The sequence below is a fragment of the Podarcis filfolensis genome, assembly GCF_964270895.1.
Source record: "Podarcis filfolensis genome assembly, chromosome: Z".
Lineage (NCBI taxonomy): Eukaryota > Metazoa > Chordata > Lepidosauria > Squamata > Lacertidae > Podarcis > Podarcis filfolensis.
Genome location: NC_139617.1, coordinates 2099467 through 2115901, shown reverse-complemented (window position 1 = coordinate 2115901; position 16435 = coordinate 2099467). Strand labels below are relative to the sequence as shown.

The 16435-nt window shown below is 42.9% G+C and overlaps 2 protein-coding genes across 2 annotated transcripts in view; one reads left to right on the top strand and one right to left on the bottom strand.

The window, feature by feature from the left end:
* Positions 1 to 16435, bottom strand: part of KLHL13 (kelch like family member 13) — a 1461558-nt gene that overhangs the window by 360764 nt on the left and 1084359 nt on the right. The gene's annotated exons all lie outside the window — the stretch shown is intronic.
* The window catches only part of IL13RA1 (interleukin 13 receptor subunit alpha 1), a 34972-nt gene that overhangs the window by 14457 nt on the left and 4080 nt on the right, over positions 1 to 16435 (top strand). Inside the window, exons 5-8 of the mRNA XM_083595465.1 lie at positions 5159 to 5334; positions 6697 to 6836; positions 11994 to 12135; positions 15979 to 16072. Of these exons, the coding sequence (XP_083451591.1) occupies positions 5159 to 5334; positions 6697 to 6836; positions 11994 to 12135; positions 15979 to 16072 (552 nt within the window). The remainder of the gene's footprint in view (positions 1 to 5158; positions 5335 to 6696; positions 6837 to 11993; positions 12136 to 15978; positions 16073 to 16435) is intronic.

Here is a 16435-nt window from a genome sequence, read left to right as displayed (position 1 = left end):
GAGCAGTGGCGTGGTGTTAGGCGGCAGGAACATGATGCTGATGAAGCTGAACTCCTCCAACAAGTCCTCCTCAAGGCCTTTAGGATGAGCAGGAGCATTGTCCATCAGAAGCAAAGCCTTCAGCGGCAGGTCGTTGTCCAGCAGGTACCGTTTGACAACAGGGCCAAAAGCAAGATTGACCCAGTCCACAAACAGCACACGTGTGACCCAAGCCTTGCTGTTGGATCGCCACATGACACTCAGCTGCTCCTTGTCGACCTTGTGTTTCTTGAAGGCCCGTGGGTTCTCAGAGTGGTACACCAGCAGGGCTTGATCTTCAGGTCGCCGCTTGCGTTGGCACAGAAGAGCAGGGTCAGACGGTCCTTCATGGGCTTGTGGCCAGGCAACTTGGCCTCCTCCTGAGTGATGAAAGTCCTTTTGGGCATCCTCTTCCAAAACAGCCCGGTCTCGTCGCAGTTGAAGACCTGCTGTGGAACGTAGCCCTCCGTCGTCACAACCTCCAGGAACTCCGCTGCAAAGTCTTCAGCCGCAGGAACATCAGAACTGGCAGCCTCTCCATGCCTGACCACGCTGTGGATTCCAGATCTTGTCTTGAACCGGTCAAACCAACCTCTGCTTGCCTTGAAGACTTCTGGCTCGCCTGAGGTTCCTGGCTGTTCCTGGGCGAGGTCTGCGTGCAAGGCCTTGGCCTTCTCGCAAATGACGGCCTCAGTCACTTTGTCCCCTGCACGCTGCTTCTCTTCTAACCGGATGAGCAGCAACTTCTCGACCTCCTCCAGAACAGCTGGGCGGTTCTTCATGATCCTGGTGACTCCCTTGGCTGCATCCGTCGATAGGATCTTCTCCCTCATCCTCAGGATGGTCCCGATGGTCGATGGATTCCTGCCGTACTCCCTGGCAAGGTCTGTCACACGCATTCCACCGTCGTGCTTCCGGATGATCTCCTTCTTCATTTCCAGCGTCACCTTCTCCTTCTTCCTCTCGCCGGCCTCTGCAGCAGCAGTCTTCTTGGGTCCCATGGCAGCACAGCTCCTTTGTAAACTCAGAAAAAGAAAAAGAAAAATCAGTGCTTCACTTCCAAAAAATTCAAAAGCACCCAGCCACCCACCACACAGAAAATCAAACACAGAACCAAGTCCTAGAATTCCAAACACCCCAACCCAAAATCCAAAACCCCCAAAAAATGTTTTAAAAGTCAAACTTACGAAATGGCTGCAAATCACCAAAGTCTTCAAAATCCTCAAATGGCTGCAAAATAAGTTTTGGAAAAGCTTTAAAAATCACCAAAGTCTTCAAAAACCTCAACTGTTCCCCCAGCCACCCACCCACCACACAGAAATTGCAAACCCCTCCCCAACTGTTGCAAACCCCTCCCCAACTGTTCCCCCAGCCCCTCCCCAACTGTTACAAACCCCTCCCCAACTGTTCCCCCAGCCACCCACCACACAGAAATTCAAATCCAGAATTTTTTTAAAAAAAAAACAACATGGCCCAATGGTCACAGAAAATCATAAAAATGCAGAAAAAACCCACACAAGCTCCCAGATTCCTGCAAACCTCTCCCCAACACCAAGTCCTTGAATTCCAAACACCTCAACCCAAAATCCAAAAAACCCAATAAAAGTTTTAAAAGTTTAACTTACCAAATGGATGCAAAAGAAGTTTTGGAAAAGCTTCAAAAAGCACCAAAGTCCTCAAAAACCTCAAAAAAGGCTACCACACCATGTGCTATGTGTTGCTCCTCGAAGTTCAAGTCGCAACTGCACCTCTTCAAGCAATGCACGCTGGGTATTAACGGTTTTACAAAAAAGGAAACAAACTTGCAAAACGTTTTCGTCTTGCGAAGCAAGCCCATAGGGAAATTCGTCTAGCGAAGCACATCGAAAAACAAAAAACTCTTTCGTCTAGCGAGTTTTTTGTCTTACGAGGCATTCGTCTTGCGGGGCACCACTGTACCCCATTTAAGAAATTTTTCAACCTGTTAGCCAGGATACCTGTAAATATTTTATAATCCATATTTAGTAGTGAAATTGGTCTAAAATTCTTAATAAGGTTCAGATCCATACCTTGTTTCGGTAAGAGTGTTATTAGTGCTTCATGCCAGGATTCTGGGGTTTTCCCTTTCTCCAGTATCTCATTCATGATTTTTTTAGGCTTAGGGATAACTAGTTCTTCTAATTTTTTATAATATATTATTGAAATCCCATCCGGACCTGGCGATTTTCCAACTTTCATTTTCCTTATCACTTCTTTAATTTCATCTGTTTCTATATTTGAATTTAGTAGGCTATGTTCAGCCTCCTCAATCTCTGGCAACTTGTTTTCTATCAGGTATTTTTTAACTTTATTCTCATCTTTGTGTTCTAGTTCATATAGTTTTTTGTAATAATTCATAAATTTATCTTTAATTTGGTCCGGGTCGATAATTTCTTTTCCCTGGTCTGTTATTTTATTTACAACTCTTTCCACTTGTCTTTCCTTTGTTAAGCAGGCCAGTATCTAGCCAGGTTTATTGGCCGATTCAAATTATCTTTGTCAGTCCATTTGATTTTGTTTTCCACTTATTTATTTATTAAATTGGATATATGGGATTGTAAAATTTTTATGTTTTGGAGTATTTTCTCATTTTTAGGGTTTTTTACCAACTCTTTTACATTTTCTCTAATCTGTTTATTTATTTCCATGATATTACTGTCTTTACTCTTCCTAATCCTCCCCATTTGTTGTATTCCAAAGCCTCTCATATAGGCTTTGCTTGCATCCCAGATTATTTTCCTATCTGTGACTTGTTTTTCATTTATTTCAAAGAATTCTTTCAGCATTTCTTTGGCTTTAATTACCCTTTGATCATCTCTCCATAATTCATCATTCATCCTCCACCTCCCCTTGTACGTTTTTTAAATTTCCTTTGTATCATTACTGCGTTGTGGTCTGACAGGGATCTATTCAAAATTTCTGCTTTCTCCAAGCTCAGTGTCAATTTTTTTGAAGTCCAGATCACATCAATTCTCCCACCTGACTTTTTAACTTCAGAAAAATGTGTGATATATTTTACGTTAGGATGTTTAATTCTCCAAGTATCATAAAGATTGAACTTTTCTGTCATTTGGAAGGAGAATGGTAATCTACCTGAGTTAGATAGTTTATCTCTGTCCTTTCTATCCATTTTGATGGATGCAACTCCATTTAAGTCCCCCATAATTATTATATTTTCACTGGCATAGTCCCAGAGTCTCTCTTCTAAGTTTCTATAGAATTCTAATTTGTTATTGTTTGGGGCATAAATCCCCACCAAAATTATTTTTTCTTCATTTATTTGTATCTCTACCCTTAGGACTCTGCCTTCTTCATCTCGAAATAACAGTTGCGGGTTTAGGACTGGTTTTACGTAGATGACCACTCCCCTCTTTTTCTCCGTACCTGATGCTATATACTCTAGACCCAAATTTTTATTTTTTGAAACCCTTATATGCTTATTAGATATATGGGTCTCTTGTAAACATATAATATCCCATTTCCCCCCTCTTTAATATACATTCTTCTTTGTTCCTTTTTAGTTTACTGTTCAGCCCATTCAGTTTCCAGGAGATACATTTAAATGCCATACAATTTTTTTAATTTGTCAAGTCTTACTTAAGTAATCAAGCAGTGATAGAAAGAAAGGAAAAAGGAAAACAGAAAATACAAATCGTAATTAAAAGTCTTAGTCTTATCTTGTTTTTATTTTCTCACTCTTGAAGCTTCTCTCCTCCTAACTCTTGCCAGTACTTCTTCCAGAGGATTCTGGTTTCTTCCACCGATCTGAAAGTTCTTTTCCTCTCTTTATATGTAAAGGTGAGTCCCTGAGGGAATTCCCATTTGAATAATATTTTATTTTTCTTAAGCGCCGATGTAAATCTATAATTGTCTCTCCTTTTTAACAGATGGATTGGGACTTCTTTCATGATCTCAATATGTTTCCCATCTATATACAAGGGGTTTGCTGTGCCCTTTAGCAATATTTTACTCTGTGTAGCCTCGAGTTCAAAAATACTAGACAATCCCATGGTGTTTTCCTGCTTTTTGACTTGTTCACTCTTATTCTAAATATTTTCTCGATATCCAGAGACAAGTTGTTTTGTTTGCATATTAAATTGGGGGGGGGGCCTTCTTCGTTGTCAGTTTTAAATTAATGGAGAGTTCAGCGCTGACTCGCCGGGTTTTGAGGTGCTAGCGTCGGAGAGTGGTTCTGCCTGTTTGCGCTGAGGTTTTCCCCCATGCCATCTCCACTGGTAAATGTTTTAAATAACAAAGGAGCGGAAACTTGGGGAAACCCCTTTGGGCTCAGCCCTCAGGATCCCCACCTGAGGTCGGGGTAACTTACGCCTCTCATTCCCCATGGTCTCTCTCCGGTTTTGGGTCTGCCTTGAGTTGCCAGGAGTGCAGTCCCTCACCCGGTCACTGAACGTGCTGCTCTGGAAGTCTGCCGCTTTGCTTCCTAAGGTCACTTGTTTTGATATCAGCATTTTTCCATCTTCTCTATGCAGAGGACCTACTGCTTTCTTTTTCTTCCTCTTGCTTCAAACATAGTGGAAGAAACATTTATTAATTATTTTTAACCTCTTGCAAGCCTTCTTTCTGCAACTTAACTGCTCCCCTGTAACTGTTGGCTACTCTGTATACTCTTCCTTCTTGATTTCCCCTGTCTCAACTCAACTGTAAGCTCCTCATGCAGCCGCACCAGACATCTTTTCTTTCTTGTTGGAATTGTCTACATTTGAGCCTTCAATTTTTCACCTTAAAAAAACTCCTAACTACTTTGGACTCCCTTCTCTTTGAGTATTTCTGACCATGGAATTTTACCCAGTAGCTCATTAAGCTAATAATAATGTGGGGGGGGGAGTAATAATAGCCAGGGGGGAAATGGAGTTTCCCTTTTCAAGTAGATGGAGAGTGACTGGATACAGTGGCTATTTTACAGCTTCCATTTACCTTGAATATAAAGGTGGGGGAGAGGACTAGGTGGCACCAATAACAATCCAAAATCTAAGGCTACCACAAAGCAGCACTGCACTTCATCCTGTTTTCTGCTGCCTTAATAGTATAGGAGTGCAAACATGTTGACCTGCTACCATCCTGACTTTTAAGTGTGCTGATGTTGCTTCCTCTTGCCCCCAAGGTATATTGATCAGGATAGAGGAGGGCCATGCACACATTACACTAAAAAAGGTGATGACTTTCGATGCACTTTCGACACAAACCTTTATTGGCCTCCAGGACTCAGCATTTCTATCCAGGGCAATTCCAGAGACATTCAGCCTGTGTGTATAATGAATAAATTACCAGAAGTATATGGTAAGTTTACAAGCTGCTTGGCTGTAGGTCTGCTTCATGTGAAAAGGCTTGGGATTGGAAATGGTGTTGCAGATTCTAATGGTCTGCTGGCATATTTAAAATAGCCTCTTTTCCCCATTTAAAAGGCTTCTGAATGATGCTGTGGTGGCCATTCTCCACCAGGAATTCCAACTAGTAGATTGAGAAGAATTTTCCTTATCTTTACGTTCTGATGGAACTTAGTGGAGGATATCATTTCTTAGTTGCATTGGGCTCAGGCTATCAATAAGTCATTGCCATTAACTCACACTGAGCCTGCAAAACAACTGAAAGTATAAGCAATAGAGCTCCTGAATGATGTTTCTTCCTGACCCTAATTTACTATGCCTTAACTCCCAGAACATGGCCCAAAGGCAGCACAATGCAGCAGCCTTGCTGAAGCTAAGCAGGTTTGGTTCTGGCCTGGCTGAGACTACTTAGGAAGCCAGTGTATGCCACCTTGAGTCCCATGGAAGAAAGGTGGGGTAGAAATGTCAAAATACTGAACGGGCAACCAGAGCTTTTGGGGAAAAAATAACCAGGATCAGGGGAATCATCCCAAAGAAAGGCAGGCTCCCTTGCCTCTGATTTGAGGGAGTTGCTGGCATACTTCCACAGTAAACAAGTCACCATCACATAATAGTCGCATCCCCCTTTTTCTGGCCCCCAAAATGGTCCCAGAGCATTCCCTGCATAACAGTTGCAGGGGTATTTTCACTGTGCATTCTCTTACTGGCCAAAGGCAACGGGAGCAGGCAGTCAGGCAAGCGGGTGGGAGAAGCTACCATCAGTGAGGCATGTGAGACTGGGATCTGAACTGTACAGTGGATAGATTAACACGCAAAACAAACTTGTTTCCATAATGGCCATGCCTCACAGGTTTTTCCCCGACATCATGTTTTTCCTTGTGTAATAGTTGCACCCCCCTTTTTGCAAAGGAAAAATCTGCACAAAAAGTGTGACCGCTACACAATAAAACACCGTAGTTAGGAGGAAAGAGCTTGAGATAAGGTATATGCAAGAGGCAAGACTTGGGTGAGTCTGGATGAGGATATACTTACATTAGAACTCCCTGCAGGGAAAGGGCTCACCTATTTCTCCAGGTAAGGCTGGGAAGGACTCCAGGCTGAAACCCTGGAGAGCTGCTCTCAGACAAATATCAAGCTAGATGGACCCCGATGGTTTGTAGATTGTGTCTTCTCTCACTGTGGTACTAGGTGGGTTACACCTCATAGATAATATTTGGAGTGTGTTTTATTTTACAGCTCACAAATATGCCACCATTGAGTTAATGTTGGATTTTAAAAATATATAATTGTGTGTGTGTTTTCTTTTCGACTTCAGAATTTCTAGTAAAACCTGATCCTCCATTGATTGTAAAGCCCAAAAGGAGCAATGAAGGAGTTATTCTACAGTGGACTGAACCAAGGGGCTTGAATGACATGTGCTATCAACTAGAAATTAATAACAAACTGGACCCAGAAGTAAGTTGCTCTAGTATCTACCATTTCATCTACTTTAGATAGCAGACTGGTGGCACCTTGAAGGCTAAGAGATTTCTTATAACACACACATATATAATTATATACAGTGGTACCTCTGGTTGCGAACAGGATCCATTCCGGAGCCCCGTTCGCAACCTGAACAGAATGCAACCCACGTCTGCACATGTGCGGCTCACGATTCAGCACTTCTGCACATGCGCATGATGTCATTTTGCGCATCTGTGCATGTGCAAGCGGCAAAACCCGGAAGTAACCCTTTCCGGTACTTCTGGGTCGCCGTGGGACATAATCTTAAAGAATGTAACCCACAGCGTTCGCAGCATGAGGTATGACTGTAATAATTAACACCTATACATCCAGTGCCAGGGTATTTGTAGTCCTCAGTACTGCTTTATGAGTGGTTGCTGTGTTTATTTTAAAACATCTAAGCTTCAAGTCTGTCTATTTTTTTAATTTCCTTGTCATGACATTGGTTCCATTTCCCCCTCTACATTCGTGTGTGTGTGTGTGCGCACAAACCGCCAGCTGAAGATCACACTTCATGCATTAGTGAAGCAGACTTTGGTCCATGAAAACTTACACCTTGAGAACTTTGTTAAGTTCTTTAAGGTGACATGACTGTATTGATGCAGTAGACCAAAGCAGTTCCACTTCTGGAAACTATTTAAAAAGTCAACTAGATCTGATGTGAGTGAGCATTGACAAATAAACCCTAATTTCTGGGTTGGTGCGCAGTGTCATTCACATATAGATGACACACAGTTCCCTCTCTGCATTCTGTCTGAGTCAAGAGAGGGTAGGCAGTTCTGGGCCAGTGTCTGGGGACAGTGGTAGGCTGGATGCATTTCCCCTGAGCAAAGAGAAATGTGGTTTAGGGGTTCTCCTTGATTTGAAACGGTGACTAGAGGATCAGTTGGCTTTATTAGCAAGCAGTGCCTATGCCCAGCTCCAGCTGGTTCACCCGCTATAGCTGTTCTTGGACTTAAATAGCCTTGCCTTGGTAACCTACATTTAATCATTTTCTTAGTCAGCTTCACATGAATAGCTCGGTATTCTATATTGGGGTGGGGGGATGTCTTGTGAAGGATTAATCTACCCAATCATTTCTGGGGAAAGGTCTAAATTAAACTTTTTGTCTCCACTAGTGGAGGGAATAATATCTATTTTAAGTCTACTGGAATAATAGACTAATGAAATAATGGAAACAAGAAGAACAGAAAGTATCTGAGAAAGAAACATTCCTTGTTTTTGTTTCTATCTCAAATGAACAAGTTCAGGGGTCAGCATACTTTTTCTGAAGAGGGCCGGTCCACTGTCTCTCAGACCATGTGGTGGGCCGGACAATTTTTTTGGGGGGGGGAGGAATGAACGAATTCCTATGCCCCACAAATAACCCAGAGATGCATTTTAAATAAAAGCACACATTCTACTCATGTAAAAACACCAGGCAGCCCCCACAAATAACCCAGAGATGCATTTTAAATAAAAGGACACATTCTACTCAAGTAAAAACACGCTGATTCCTGGACCGTTCGCAGGCCGGATTTAGAAGGCGTTTGGGCTGGATCCGGGCACCAGGCCTTAGTTTGCCTACCCATGAACAAGTTCATACAACACAGGATACATAATATTTGTCTCCGATGCGCCCTCTCCCAATTGCATGGAGCCTGGACAGCCCCGTGGTTTTCCACGGATCTGAGGGCAATGAAGCAATCACTGAGACGGATAGAGCACCAGTGGCGGATGACTTATTCTGAAGCTGACCGGACACGGTTTGGAGCTCAATGTCGAGCCTACCAAGTGGCAGTAGCGACAACGAAGAAGACTTTCTTCACCACCTATATTCCATCTGCAGAAAACAGCAGCAGGAGACTCAGGTGGTTCGCAATTTAGCGGAACCACCTGCTACATTGGGGCCCAGTACAGGCCACATGATCTCCTGCAAAGTTTTTTGCAGATAAAGTCGCTCAGATTCAGGAAGAGGTAGACTCCACAGTGGGAGCAGGGCCGGGGTGGGAGAGTGCTAGAGTCCTGTCTAGTCAAGTTGCGTGGGATCAGTTCCAATCTGTTACCTCCGAGGATGTGATCAGGCTGCTTGGACAAGTGAAACCAACCACCTGTCTCCTTGACCCTTGCCCATCCTGGCTTATAAAAGCTAGCCGAGAAGGGCTGGGCGGTGGGCTTCACGGGGTGTTGAATTCTTCTCTTTGTGAGGGAGACCCGTTGAAAGAGGCGGTTATCAAACCGCTTCTTAAAAAACCGTCTTTAGATGCAGCCAATATGGCCAACTATCGCCCAGTCTCAAATCTTCCATTCTTGGGCAAGCTGATTGAGCGAGTGGTTGCTGAACAACTCCAGGCATGCCTGGAGGATGCGGACCATTTGGATCCCTTCCAATCGGGATTCAGGCCTCATCATAGGACTGAAACTGCCTTGGTTGCACTGGTCAATGATCTCTGGCAGGCTAGGGACAAAGGTGAGAGCTGTTTCCCAGTTCTGCTGGATCTCTCAGCGGCTTTTGACACCATCGACCATAACATCCTTCTGGACCGTCTAGAGGGGCTGGGACACTGTTATACAGTGGTTCCACTCCTTCCTCCTGGGCCATGTTCAGAAAGTGATGTGGGGGATGAGTGTTCAGACCCCTGGGCTCTCACTTGTGGGATGCCTCAGGGTTCTGTCCTCTCCCCCATGCTTTTAACATCTACTTGCAGCCACTGGGAGAGATCTTCATGGGGTTTGGGCTGGGTGTTCATCACTATGCGCATGATACACAGTTCTACCTCTCTTTCAAATCAGAACCAGTGAAGGCGGTGAAGGTCCTGTTTGAGTGTCTGGAGGCAGTTGGAGGATGGATGACGACTAACAGATTGAGGTTGAATCCTGAAGACAGAAGTACTGTTTTGGGGGGACAGGAGACGGGCGGGTGTGGAGGACTCCCTGGTCCTGAATGGGGTAACTGTGCCCCTGAAGGACCAGGTGCACAGCCTGGGAGTCATTCTAGACTCACAGCTGTCCATGGAGGCGCAGGTCAATTCTGTGCCCAGGGCAGCTGTCTACCAGCTCCATCTGGTACGCAGGCTGAGACCCTACCTGCCCGCAGACTGTCTCGCCAGAGTGGTGCATGCTCTAGTTATCTCTCGCTTGGACTATTGCAATGTGCTCTATGTGGGGCTACCTTTGAAGGTGACCCAGAAACTACAACTAATTCAGAATGCATAAGCTAGACTGGTGACTGGGAGCGGCCGCCGAGACCACTTGAAAGACCTACACTGGCTCCCAGTACGTTTCTGAGTACAATTCTTCTGCGAGAAGCCAAGTTACAGGGAACCAGGCAGAGGGGCTTCTCGGTAGTGGCACCTGCCCTGTAGAATGCCCTCCCACCAGATGTCAAAGAGAAAACTACATCTGAAGGCAGCCTTGTTTAGGGAAGCTTTTAATGTTTAATAGATTATTGTATTTTAATATTCTGTTGGAAGCCGCCCAGAGTGGCTGGAAAAACCCAGCCAGATGGGCAGGGTATAAATAAGAAATTATTATTATTATTATTGTTATTATTATTATTATTATTATTATTATTATTATTATTATTATTAATTTATTATTATTATTAATTTGGTACTCACACATTTTGCACCTAAAGAAAGCGCACTCATCCCCCACCTTCAAACACATGACCAACTATCTTTAAGGCTGCAGACCACACTTGATCAATACAATCCTAGCCTCACAGAATCAGTCTACCAACAAAATCTATGAAACCACTTGGAAGGCATTCTCATGGTGCTGCAGGCACAAACAGGCAGCAAACAGAAATCTGGTACAGAAGAACTACTTAAGCTTCTCTAATGGCAGATTTCTACACTTATCTCACTGCTTGTCACAGGTAGTAAGGGTGGTCACCCAACCTGTGTCATTTCCTTTAGATAGAATGCACCTTTGGTTACGCACATCTGGCATGTGCAACTCTCCTTCCTTTGGACGGGTGGGATTGGAACGAAAAAGTGGTAGTCACACCCCTGCTCCCAGAGACCAGAGGGCCAATTAACAATTTGCAGGATGCCCTCCCACTTTCAGGTGGAAGGAATACTCACAGTTAAGGCCAGTTCTCCATAAGTGCGGGGCTGCCCTTGAAGCTGTCCCAGAAACTCCAGCGGGTGCAGAATGCAGCAGCGAGGCTCCTCACGGGGTCTCTGCCATGGGAGCATATTCACCCAGTGCTTTTCAAACTGCACTGGCTCCCGGTGGAGTACAGGGTCAGATTTAAGGTGCTGCTTTTGACCTTTAAAGCCCTTATGCTGCCTAGGACCCTCGTACCTACAGGACCGCCTCTCCCGTTCTGCCCCACGGAGAGCCTCAAGGTCCATAAATAGCAACACCCTAGTGGTCCCGGGCCCTAAGGAAGTTAGATTGGCTTCAACCAGAGCCAGGGCCTTTTCAACTCTGGCTCCAGCCTGGTGGAATGCTCTGCCTCATGAGACCAGGGCCCTGCAGGATCTGATTTCTTTCCGCAGGGCCTGTAAGACAGAGTTGTTCCGCCTGGCCTTTGGCTTGGAGCCAATGTGATTCCCTCCCTCTCTTTCTTTTTTCTTTCCTTCTCCTCCTGCGTTGAGGCTACATTTTATTTTAATGTTGTAATATTTTAATGTGGTATTTTAATTTTGTTTTTAAGTTGTAATCATTCAACTTGTTTTTATTATTGCTTGTAAGCCGCTCTGAGCCCGGCCTTGGCTGGGGAGGGCGGGGTATAAATAAAAAATTATTATTATTATTATTATTATTAAGCTCGCAAAGACTCGTTTTCAAGCTGCCTCTCTGTGGATATGATTTTGTTCAACTTCCTGGGCAGGAATCTGACACGTTTGCCACATAGGCAAACAGAGAATTCCTGTTTTATATTTTAAAGCAGTCCTGTCAGAAGTATCATATGTGAAATCCGTTTCAATCAAAAGCAATTCTTCAAAGCTCTTGTCTGTTTTAAATCTACAGTACATCAACTCATTTAGTGGGTTAGATGTGTTAGACTGTTGGTTTTCATTTTTGTATTACGGTATGTTGTGAGTTTATTTTTCATTAAAATAAAATAAACAATATAACCAATAGATTATACAAACAATTTTTTGTTGTTCTTTGAAGATTTACAGGTCACGTAACAATGTAACACTCACTCTCAAGAGTAAACAATACTACACTTTCCGGGTGAGAGCCAGGACTTCTAAGACCAACTGTAAGCGCGCACATGATCCCTGGAGCGAGTGGAGCGAGGCAGTAGAAGTAGGTGAGAAGAAACTTTGTAAGACTCTTGGTAATGAACTGCTGAGCTGACTGTATGAACCAAATCAAAAGAACTAAATCTCTGCACAGATTTTATATTTATAGGTTACAAATAAATTCTAATCTGGTAGAAGGTCAGTGCTTCACAGTGCATCCCACTACTTGGCAAAGACCCAAGTTTCTTTCCTCCGGTACAACTTCATTTGCTGACATCTGGCAAAGCTGTCTTTGGAAGCCCTTTAATTAAAATTGTTGTGCCTGTACCCCTGAAATTCCCTGAAATTGCTAATGTCTTAACCCAGGGTATCTCAAACAGTAGACCGCTTTCAGATGAGGCACTGTGTGCAACCTTCCCAGCGCCTCCTCACTTGCATACCCCCCCCCCCCGCGGCTGTACCACACACTGCCTCTTAGTTGGTCCCGTGCTGGCACCAGCAACCCCTTGCATGTGGAGTAAAGAGAACCTGGAGCAGGGAAGGTCTGCTGGATAAATTTAAAAGGGTTTCTAGGCTGGAGCTATCCCTCCCAGAAACCCAAAAGAAAATACAAGTGAAATACAAATGTGCATAGGGACAGCCTCAAAAATAAGGAGGAGGCTGTAAAGAACCATATCCAAATGTGCTGGAACAAACATTCACTACGTACAGTGTACCATAAAAGGTAAAAGTAAAGGGACCCCTGACCATTAGGTCCAGTCGTGACCGACTCTGGGGTTGTGGCGCTCATCTCGTTTTACTGGCCGAGGGAGCCGGCGTACAGCTGGGGTCATGTGGCCAGCATGACTAAGCCGCTTCTGGCAAACCAGAGCAGCGCACGGAAACGCCGTTTACCTTCCCGCCAGAGTGGTACCTATTTATCTACTTGCACTTGGACGTGCTTTCGAACTGCTAGGTTGGCAGGAGAAGGGACCGAGCAACGGGAGCTCACCCCATGGTGGGGATTCAAACCGCCGACCTTCTGATTGGCAAAGAAAAAAGAAAAAAAAGGACACGGGTGCCACTGTGGGTTAAACCACAGAGCCTAGGACTTGCCATAAAAGGTAGGCAGGCACAATTCTTTTCATTTTAGCTAAGTCATAAACTCAAAAGAAAATGGAACCAGCAAAATGATGAGTTTTAGGAAATTACTATTTTCTCCAACATTCCCTCTGTTTTTTGAAAGGAAGATAGTTCCAGATTCATTTCAACATGGTACCTTGTTTTGGCAGAATATTTGTTACTCACAAAGGAGAAAGTACTGATCCTACATAACAAGTACCATACTAATATGGTATTAGACACGCTCTCTTACATATCCAATAGCGGCCTGGAATCAGTCACTGGAATACAAAAACGACATTGGTATTTCATGAACATAAATAAATAATAGGGAAGCAGGTTCTCTAGGCTTTTTCTTTTTCTTTGGTGGGCATGAATGCTGAAAAGTGTGCAAATCACTAGCACTTGCACTCTGATACCTACTATCTTCCAAACAGCTATTTGTAAAGGATTCAGCCATCTGGGCTTAGCAAATTGGGGCACCTTTCAATAACTGAAAGGAAATAAGCTTCAAGAATTTCATAATCACATACCACAACATAATCAGGCATGAATCATCACGGTCATTTGTTTTACAAGAGCCATCAATATACAGAATCAAGTCAGGTTCGAAGAAAGAAATATCATTAAGATCTGGTGTGGCAGCGAATTGTGGAAGGAGACACAGCTGTGTTTGTTACTTTTACAGGAGCTATTAATATATAAATCAAATCAGGGTTGGGGGAAAATAAGGAAATGAATATTATTGAAAGTTTCATGGAGGAAATTTTTCAATAGATCTAAAATTATTTTTAATTAGTTTTGCCTTTGGTTGGAAATATATATCGAATCTGGTTCCATTGAATAAACTTGCACAGCATAAGAAACAGCAAGGTTAGTTTTATAGAATGCAACTTTTCATTCCAAATAGTTAATACATTGCTGCATCAGAAACAACAAAATTTTATTCATGATCATCTTCTAATAGAAAATCCAAAAATGGACAAAGCAATGAAAGCATTTTTACATTTATTGTTTCAAAGCACAACTGCTACTTATTGTGAGAGCAAAACAACCCTCAAAATCCATTGCTTTAAAACAACATGCTAAAACAAGCAGGGCAGGAATTTGTTTCTATAGAAAAGAAGCAGCAAATTTTTCACTTAGCAGTTTTTGAGAACTTGGTCACTGTCAAGTGCCATCAGATTAAGAATTCCATTGCAAATGCGCAAAGATCTTTTAGAGCTATCATAAGATTCTTTTACAGAAAAGGAGGTCAATATGTTCCTGCCGCCTCCCAGGTCTTTGTTGCAAAAATACTTCCACAACTGATGTATGGCACCCAGATATTTAACTGCCAAAAACTTAAGTCCCTGGAATCTGTACAAACTAAATTTTACCGCTCCCTACTAGGGTTACCTACCTGTGTCTCCAACACTGCCATTAGGCTGGAGGTAGGTCAACTCCCTATTAATGCCAGGATATGGATCCTGAAGATTCACTTCTGGCTAAAACTCATATTTTTCCCAGTGGGAGTGGCTCCATTGACTTTATTAGACCCGTTTCAGTCTAAATGGAGATTGTCGCTTTATGAAAAATTGAAGGGCCTGGGGCTTTCCCTACAAGAACTTATAGCCGCAGGTTTTGAAAAGGCTAAAATGATGGTGAGCCAGCGAATAGGAGATGTAGAGCTTCAGGACCATATGAGCAAGATAGATAAATACCCAGCTATCCAAGATTATGGGAAAGGGTTTAATTTAACCCCATATTTGCTGGATCTACAAATCGCAAAATATAGGCGGGCGTTTACCCTTACCAGATTTGATGTACTGCCATCTGCCTTACTAAAGGGCAGATACGAGGGCACACCCTATGCCGAACGAGTTTGCCCATGTGGTCTGAAGGAGGTGGAAACGGCTTCACATGTGTTGTTACACTGCGACCTCTACGGGGATATCAGGTCACTGTTTATCTCTCCTATCGTTCAGAAATTTCCAGGTCGATCTGAATCTCAGCGGCTGAAAATCCTACTAGGAGATAAAAACCCAGAAGTAACACTGAAAGTGGCCAAGTTTTCTGCGGCCGCGATCAAGCGGAGGGCATTAGTTGTAAAAAAGTAAAAGATCTGACCCTTGGACAAGCCCCCCCCCCCTTTTTTTTTTTTTTTTTTTTGTGTGTGGGTGTGAGTGCATATGTGTATTGTTTTTATGTATAATTTTACAACTTTTAATTGACACCATCATTCCCTCGTAAACTACTGTTGTCTTTATGTTTTTTCCTTCTGGTCTATGACCGTAATAAACTTATTCATTCATTCATTCACTTAGCAGTTTTTGAGAACTTGGTCACTGTCAAATGTTGAATGTTAATCCTAGCCAACATAGAGTTAACGAACAGCAAAAGTTTTCTTGTTGGCATTTCAACACAAATACCAGCAGAAGAGCATTTCTTTTTTATAGATTAATGGTGAAAAGGTCAGGCAGGGAATGAGGAAAACAAACATTCTGGGCACTTTACACCCCTTGGTGCTCACTCAACTTTTCAGGCAGGGAATGAGGTTTTGATAGAACATGCATGCGTTTAGCAAACAGCTGGGGAAAGAGATTATAATGGTAATTATGATTATAATTTTCTCCATCAAGTTCCCTTTTTCTGAGCGGAGAAGGCCAGAAATAGTGTTGGAAGGGAATTAGAAAATGAGATTAAAGGGTAATATTAATCATATACATGAAATGGAATAGAAAGAAAAGCTACTCTGTTGCTATTACAGCTTTTTAAATTCCTAAATGGGAGTCAGGTGCCTGACTACTTCTCATTCTTTGTTTTTTCAGATGAGAGAGACTTTCCATTTTCTCTCCTTCTATACATTCTCCTTCCATTATGTGTGGCAGTCCTGACTATCATATTCCTCATACACCTGAAGAGGTAAGAGACTTATTAATGACTTCTGTTTGAGTGTGTTGTATATAATAATAATAATAATAATAATAATAATAATAATAATAATAATATTTTTTTATTTATACTCCGCCCTCCCCAGCCAAGGCCGGGCTCAGAGCGGCTTACAAGCAATAATAAAAACAAGATGAATGATTACAACTAAAAAACAAAAATAAAATACAACATTAAAATAATGGAACATTAAAATATTAAAATGTAGCCTTATCGCAGGAGGAGAAGGAAAAGAAAAAAGAAAGAGAGGGAGGGAGGGAATCAAATTGCTCCAAGCCAAAGGCCAGGCGGAACAACTCTGTCTTACAGGCCCTGCGGAAAGAAATCATATCCTGC